Source organism: Marmota monax, unplaced genomic scaffold (assembly GCF_021218885.2).
Source record: "Marmota monax isolate L192 unplaced genomic scaffold, Marmota_monax_Labrador192_F-V1.1 WCK01_AAM20220418_F8-fsc00029, whole genome shotgun sequence".
Taxonomy (NCBI): Eukaryota; Metazoa; Chordata; class Mammalia; order Rodentia; family Sciuridae; genus Marmota; species Marmota monax.
In genome coordinates, this window is record NW_026693024.1 from 12,111,683 (window position 1) to 12,119,998 (window position 8,316).

The window sequence follows — 8,316 nt, forward strand, 5'->3', positions numbered from 1 at the left end:
CAAACCCAGGTCTCCTTTAGGGTCCTCCAGTCCAGGGTCAGGACTCAAGGGTCACCTCCTACCCTTGGCCTGGCTGCTTCAAGGCTGGGGCTCAAGGGGAGCCCTGGGAACCCTGGGAAAGGAAGAAAACAGGATGGCTACACTCGTGTTTTGTTTCCTCACTCAAGTCTGGGCACTGATGGGCACCATTTGTTTGAAAACAAAGGAAAAACTGTATCTGTCTCGAGCTCCCTGTGAGCCTGACTCAGGTGCCTGACGGGGGTCGGCTTGATTTCTGGGAGGCCTGGGGCTGCACCGTTCTCCCTGGGGGCCGACGCTTGGTATAGACAGAAACAGCCCACAGGGCTGCCAGGAACAGCACTGTGGCTGGCTTTTCTTCCTTTGGAGCCACATTCCTGCAGAGATAAATACACAGAAAGATGCTGTGTCAGCACCAGGGCTCCAGGAGAACAAAAGGGTTATCATGTGCAGAGGCCGAAAATAGAATTTGACGCTATCAGGACCAGGGAAGCAGCAGAGGCCTCCGGGGAACAATCTGCAAAGAAAACCTGAGCCTCCCAGGAAAGCAAGCTCTGGGTAGAGCTGGGTGAAACCAATCTGCAAAATCCATTGTTGAGGGAAACCACCGAGCAGCAGAGACAGGGGAGGCCACTACTCTCAAGTTTTTGCAAGGTAGCCTAAGTAAGGCAATTTGTAAAACAAAATCGTCATAAAAAAAAAAAAACTTGTTTCTTACTAAGATTACACACACACACAAAGTCACAAATACTAACCATGTTACTTAAATTGGCATTTTTTTCTCAAGAGCTGCCCTGGGCTTAATGCAGTGTAGTTGGGTCAAGGTGGGAGGGTAGATGGTTCTTGGAAATGAGCCATGCTAACCTTTTGAGCAGGAAGACTGCAGAATAGCAGCTATGTGGTGATTGTTTTTTAAAGTGGGATCTGGTACATTAATTTTACATTCAAGTCTCTTTTTGTAAAGCACATACTCTCATCTAACTCCTTTGGATTTTTTTGGCAAGCTTGCTAAGATTCAATGAACCCAGTCAAGGCCAATGGCTTGCCCTGAGTGTTAGCTGACGTGGTATCTCTGTTCCTTGCAGATCAAGCACCTAATGAAAACTGGGCTGGGGAAAGGTCGAGTTCTCCTTTTAGACTCCATGTCAATGGGTAGTTAACCTTTGAGTCAACCCAGTCTGTACCCTTTGCAGGCTCCTCCACCCACCCTCTTTAATTAGAGTACATCTTGTTTACAGGGAACAGAGCTGGTGCCATAGAAGATCCAGTTGGCCACCTGCCCTCTTGTAACCAAGACAGCGGACTGAACTTCGTGAAGAATGGGTCAGCTGTACTTGGAGCCAGTTGGATGCAAAAATTAAGGGCAAGAAGCTGCCCTTTAAGACCCCTCAGCCTTCTGATTAAAGTAATAATTAGGTTGTTATGTCTATTAGGAAGGCCTTTGGGTTGGCCTGCTAACTTTGCCAAACAGAAGTCCTTAGCTCCAGATTCCAGCCCAGTACCTCTTCACCTGTGTGCCAGGTTCACATGCTGTGATCAGCACCCATCACAAGCAAAATGGTTTAAATTTTAAACTCTTGTCATCTACCTGCTTCTGCTTAGTGCCCCCAACGGGAAGTAGGGCTTCTTCATTCTGGGTTTGGCTTTGAAAATCAGAAATGACCTTCCTCCTCAAATTCTATTCCAGGTTTAATTTCAGGCTATCTCTGATTATAAATTGGTTTGTATTGAGTTCTTTTGTTGCAGCTGGTGAGGGTGTGGAGTTTTGATTTAATGAGGAGTGGTTCTCATTCTTGACAGGATACATTTCCTAAGGATAAATACAAACGGTGGCACGTCCCACCCCTGGCCACAATGACAACAGTGATCCTCACGTGTGCACGTGTCTTTGTGACATATGGAGATCTGCATCCAAAAGTCCATCTTATTCAGAGAACCCAAGGATTCTCACTGGCCACTTGCCTTCCTGAAACAGAGGTGACCTATGCAGCTCTGCCCTGACTCTCTCTCTCTCTCTCCAGGCTTTCCTGCATGGTTTTGACCTTAACCTCTTTCTCCTCCATCCTTCCTTGGTCCAAGTCTAGAGCCTCTCTCTTGTTAGCCGTGAGGCCAGCATCGTCAGGAGGTTTGATGTGGTGTGAATTCCTGCCCCTGAGGAGATGGACAGCAAAATGCACGGAACCCTGAGAAGCAAGAGCACGGGAAGATTCTGGAGAGCTCTCTGTCTGCCATGTGAAGTCTGGCCCCAGAGATGTCTCAGGGTGGAGACGCCCTGGTGTGTACAGGGGCTCTTGCCTGTTTTGTCCCTGGTGGTCCAAGGTCTCCTGTCTGTCCTGTGACAGTCTTCTATTTGTTCAATACCCCTGGAGACTTCTTCTTTCACAATTTAGTTATGTGTCTGAATTTGAGCCATCTATCTTCCAGAAAGTACCCTGTCAATCCCAACTCAATCTTCAATTTAGGTCCATACTCACCAGAAGTTGGTGTCCTGTAAATATCTGGTAATTTTTGTTTTTTTAATGTGATGCTGGGGATCAAACTCAGGACCTCTCTACCACTGAAGCCCCACCACCCTGCCATGTGGTGTTCTTGAATTTTGGAAATGAAGGCAGATGTGTTTATTCTTTCAAAATAATTTTGAGTATCTAGTATGTACTAGTCACCTGTGTTCTGGATTATATAAGGAAATAGTAATGAAACATGGTTACCTTCTAAATTTACATTATAAGGGAGAGAGGGAGATGAGGGGGCTGGATTGTAAACATTGAACAATAGATAAATTGCAAGGTACATTAGATGTTTAAAGTGCCATGGAAAAAAGCCCAGCAGGAACAGAGGATCCAGCTCCCAGTTGAGGCTGCTGAGGGAGGATTGCAATCAAATTTTCAATTGCTATTTTACTGCATCAGGGAGAAAACTACAAATGAGAGTTTCTATTCTTTTTTTTTTTTTGGTATTGGGCATTGAACTTGGGGGTGCTTAACCATTGAGCCCCATCCTTAGCCCCTTTTATATTTTATTTTGAGACAGGGTCTTGATAAATTACTCAGGGCCTTGCTAAATTGCGGAGGCTGACTGTGAACTTGTGATTTTCCTGCCTTCAGCCTCCTGAATCACTGGGATTACAGGCCCAAGAGAGAGTTTCTATTCTTAAGAATGGGTGTTACCAGTAAACAAATGTTAGGAGATGTATGTATATATATATACACACACACACACCTACATGTATACATAAATAATACATATATATATCCTAACATTTATATATAATATCATACATTTATGTGTATGTATATATACACATATATATACACATCCATCATCTCGCAGAATGATAGTCTATAGATATTTGTATTTATATTTACTTGTGAAATAATATTAAGAATGATTTTATAATTAGATACATTATATGATTATAGAATAATCATACATATACTGTGTGTATGTGTGTATGTATGTACAAAAATGTTACAATTAAAAACTGCTGGGGATACAGCTCAGGTGGTAGAGTGGTTGCCTTGAATGCACAAGGCCCTGAGTTCAATCGCCGGCACCACAAAAAACAAACAAAAAACTTGGTGAAACTATCTGTGCCTCAAAACATCTTGATCTGCCCTTCAGGTCAGGTGGCTGTCCAGGAAATCTCTAGTTTCCCAGATGGTCTTTCTGTTCATTCAGGAAGGACTTTCTAACCTGACCCACTTACATCTCTGGGTGACGTGGATCACCAAGCTTCTCCCTGTGTCTGACCCGTCCACCAGGCCTCAAGCTGGAGCATGCTGGCCATCAGCCTGCGTGGCTGGGGGTTGGGGGTAGGCACACGGCTGGAGCAGGCCCTGGCACAAGGGTGTGGCGGGGCAGGTAGCTGTCCGCCACGGAGGGAGGGCATGGCCTGGCGACTTCCCCGCACACTATTCCTGTGCTGAAGCCCAAGTCTGAACCCTCGCTTCTGGTTTCTTTGAAAATCTTTGGTGCACAAATAAGCAAATGAGGGACAAGGAATGTCCAGTCATTGTTTGAGGAGTTTCTGGAATTCGGAGCATTGTGATTCTAGTTGTTTGGAAAAGCTTTGGGTTGCCTGTTTATCATACAGCACAGGCACATGAATAACTTCCTGGGGGACTGGCCCGCATTCTTGGTCCCCTTGGCGTCTCTTGCCCAGCAAGGTTCATTCAGGGCGTCTTCCCAACATCCTGTCTGGGAATGACCTTCTTTTCTCCACTTACTGAGCTCTTGGAGTCCTTATTGAAATGACCTCCTGCACAGGAAGGCCCGCTGTGGCGCCTGGCAAGAGAAAACAGCCCTGGTTTCTAGGAAGTCTCTCTCTCTCTCTCTCTCTCTCTCTCTCTCTCTCTTTCTCTCTTTCACACACACACACACACACACACACACACTGGCAAAGGCCGAGTGTTCTTCCGAAGGCCTGGTACGGAAGACCAGCAGACATTTCAGCAACGTTCAAAACAGAGGCAGAGACGGGCACAGGGCACATGGGTGAAACCAGCCGGTGTCACAGGTGGCGTCTGCAGTGGCCACAGCAAGCCAAAGTGGGCCTGAGGGGAAAAGACAGAGAGCTGTCCCCCACGGAGGAAAGGCATCGCCTGCTTTCAGGCTGAAAAATTATTCACTGAGATGTCTGCAAAGCCAGTGGCACTTAGGAGAAAAATAATTGTGGAATTTATGTAAAAGGAATTATGCTCCATCTCCAGTGCAGAAAAACTAATGGCTGTCATGTTCTGAAGCTGTCAGAATTTTTTTTTCCCCTTTTCATTTTTCTAAAGGATACCAGTGTGAACAGGGGAACCCAGAAGAAAGGGGCAGGTGTGTCCTTTAAATTGGTTCTCCATCTCAAGTAAGACCTGCTTGAACATCATCAAGAACTTTAAAGTTCTCCCCTCCCACCCTGGTAGAAGGATTCCTTTTTTATTTAGAACTAATACTTTTGTAATTGTCGTGTAAAGACATTCATCAGACAGGGATTCTGATAACTGAAGAGTTAAGTGACCTGCCCTGGTTTGAGTGCAGAACTGTGAGTCCCACTGCATGGTGTTCGCCTGAACTGCCCTCTCCGTGGTCCAAGCAGCGTCCTCAGTGTGACCTAAGCAAGGCCCCGTGCTCAGAAGTGCTCCCCACCAGTTTGACACTCCGCAGTGGCTACCTTGAAATCCTTCACAGTTATCATCTTTGAACTTATGGCTTATAATTGAACTCCAACGGAACAACAGGACACATGTGTGAGCTGGGTAGTTACATGCAAGAAGCGTGTCCACTGATCTTTTCTGACATTCATGTTTAGTATTTGTGATGCCCCTTGAGCCCAGAAATCTACTCAAAGCAAATACGAGGAAAGTGTATGTACAGTACAGGTGTGGGGGTGCAAGCTTGTGATCCCAGCAATGTGGGGCGCTAAGGCAGGAGGAGTACAAGTTGAAGGCCAACTTGGGTAACTTAGTGAGATCTTGTCTCAAAATAAAACAAAAACGTCTGGGGGTATGGCTCAGTGGCAGAGCGCCTCTGGGTTCAGTCCCCAGTACTAAAAAAAAAAGAAAGAAAAAAAACCTACATCAAGTGAGGTGAGGCAGGGAAAAGGAGGAACTCCTTCCATTTGAACCAGAATTTGAATGAAGAAGGAAGTCCATGGTATTCTAAGAAACACCAATGACCAGGGACACCATCATGCCCTTTCTGCTTCCCCAACATCAATCAGGTGAACTCTGGAAATGAAGACTTACACTAAGAGCAAAAGAGAGGGCAACTGCAATCCTTTACCTATTTCCTCTTTCCTTCCTCATCACTGAGCCAAAGGTCCAGACTGCTGGTAGGATGTGTGAGTATCAGGGGTGAAATGAAAAGAATTGAGTTAGTTTGGGGCAATATTTCCACTCTTCTGAAAAGAATGAAACTACACATGCATAAATAAGCTACAAAACTGGAATTATGGACCAAGTAATTTCAGTGATTCCGTGTACAAATAAAATACCTTATATTTGCATTTTAAAAAAGACTTTGCACAGCATAAAGATAAATGGTAAAATTCACACCAACAGTTAAAAATTCTATTTTTTTTCTTTTTATTTAGAATAACATTAAAATGACAAGTTAAAAACATTCTGGCAAGTTGAGTGACTATAGAAGAAAGGAAAACAGTTTACATAACAATGTCTTAATGCTAATTTCTTCCCCTGTTTTTAAACAATTTTCATTTTGCACTGGGCCCCACAAAATATATAGCTGGCCCTGCTGGTGATAAACACAGATTTCTGTGGAAACACACAATAGCCTTGGCAATGGATGTGGACAGCTTGTGTCCACTAGGGTTCACAGCACGTTTACATAGAACTTCATGTTAATGGTTGTTTTTGTTTGGATTCCCTCCGAGATGCACCCTGGGATGAGGAATCCAATCAGAAGGATTATCTCTGAAGCCAAGAGGGGAGCAAGAAAAGCAGGTGAGGAAGGGAAGACAATCAGCCATGTGCCACAAAGGTGTCACCCCTGTGGGGAATGGAGCTCCTTCCTGCTGGGGACGAGGCAGTGTTATCCCAGATTACCCCAGACCCAGGACAGGGAAGCTGGAGCATTTGTCTGCTATTGATGGTCAGTTACTCCTGGAGATACTAATTCTCTGCCGTTTCTAGTGTGGTCTGCTCCTGGTTACTATGGCCAGAAAGAAACACCCCTAAGAAGAGAATCCCAGGTATAGACAGGGTGCCAACAGAACCTATAACATTAGTCAGGCTGACGATATGTGTTAAAATTACTAGTGAGACCCTGGAAAGACGGGGGACAAGATGCACAAAGAAAAATAAATGATTTCTCTGCCTGGATGAAATTTCACAGGAACACTCTAAAGAGTCATTCATAGAGGTGTCTTGGATGATGGTGTCACATCTGGTTTGGGGCAATGTGGGAAGGGAGTGTGGGAAAATAAAGGGGAGCCCAATAGAAATATATGGACATCACAGGATTGCTATGGAGAACCTGGATTTTATCAGGAGGCTTGGTAAGAGAATTTTATACCAGTTTTAGGTCATATGGTAAATTTGGCCTTTGATGACTTTGACCTGGCTGTTGATTTCTTAACTTCCCAGGTATCTATCTGGGCATCAGAAATATAATGTCTAGTCCCCAGCAAAATTCCACTGGGGCATAATTACATAGATGACAAATTATGGTTCAACAAATGATCAGTGCTAAGTCGCATTCATTTTTTGCCTGAGATCCAAGTCTTCCACCTTGAGCCTGTGGATTGTAGGATTTATAGAAATTGTAGGTAATTGGAAATCTATTTGAACATGAAATGAACTCAGGCAGTTACCACACGAAATATGTATAATAGGCAGGCTTATAGCAAATCCTCATACTCTGCTTTCTGTAAATGCATGTACACTCAATGTATAATGTTTGTAAAATCATATTGATTTATACAATCTTATTTAAAGGCAGATTTTACTCTGAATACATTTAAGAATTTATGTCAAGTAAGCAAAATGTGAGAGTGTGTATACATGTACTTATTTTTTTTTCAGATCAGGTGACTTTTACTATTTTTATTCTTCTCTCTCTCTCTCTCTCTCTCTCTCTCTCTCTCTCTCTCTCTTTCCAGATTAAACCCAGGCACTTACCCATTGAGTCACATCTGTAGCCCTTTTTATATTCTATTTAGGGACAGGGTCCTGCTGAGTTGCCTAGTGCTTCACTAAGTTGCTGAGGCTGGCTTTGAACTCTCCATCCTCCTGCCTCAGCCTCATGAGCAGCTGGGATTACAGGAGGGCACCACCACACCCAGCCTTTTACTCAATTTTCACTGTTGTGTTACATTGGTGTTGGGCCTGAGTCTTGATTTTATCATATATGCAAGCTAATAAGTTAGTCTGTCACTGTTTCATAAAAGCTGGAAGAAGCCATGAGGCTCTTGGGTCAGAGGAAAAGGCCTCTATTACAGTCATTGGTAGCATGTTGTCTCCACCAGAGCAATACTCTGTGATTTCTTTAGATGCCACTCAGTCAGTGAGCTTGTGTTGCAACTGAGGAGCACGGACATTGGGGAAACCATTGCTTTTGTATCAAGCAGTAAGCAAGCTTGTTCAAAGTTCCAAGCTACATACATGATCTCAGGAGATTGCCTGGTTAAAAGAATGGCAGGACCTTGTCATATTGGCACACCAAGCTAGCCAATCAAGATATTAAAGCATCTATTATAAACACAACCCACACATTTAAAAAGATACAAGAAAATATGAAAGTATTAAGACCAAATACTAAATTTACATATTGTTCAAAAGGCAGAATCAGCTG

General features: G+C 43.9%; 1 protein-coding gene across 2 annotated transcripts in view; it reads left to right on the plus strand.

The window, feature by feature from the left end:
• Window positions 1–8,044, plus strand: part of Tmem170b (transmembrane protein 170B) — a 60,713-nt gene extending 52,669 nt beyond the window's left edge. Inside the window, exons 3-5 of one of the 2 annotated variants that reach the window (XM_046453479.2) lie at window positions 1,257–1,423; window positions 1,819–1,995; window positions 2,098–8,044. In XM_046453479.2, the coding sequence (XP_046309435.1) occupies window positions 1,257–1,423; window positions 1,819–1,995; window positions 2,098–2,205 (452 nt within the window). In that variant the 3' untranslated portion in view covers window positions 2,206–8,044. Of the gene's footprint in view, window positions 1–1,256; window positions 1,424–1,818 lie in introns of both variants that reach the window. The other variant, XM_046453480.2, reaches the window with a different exon arrangement.
• The last annotated feature ends 272 nt before the right edge of the window (window positions 8,045–8,316 follow it).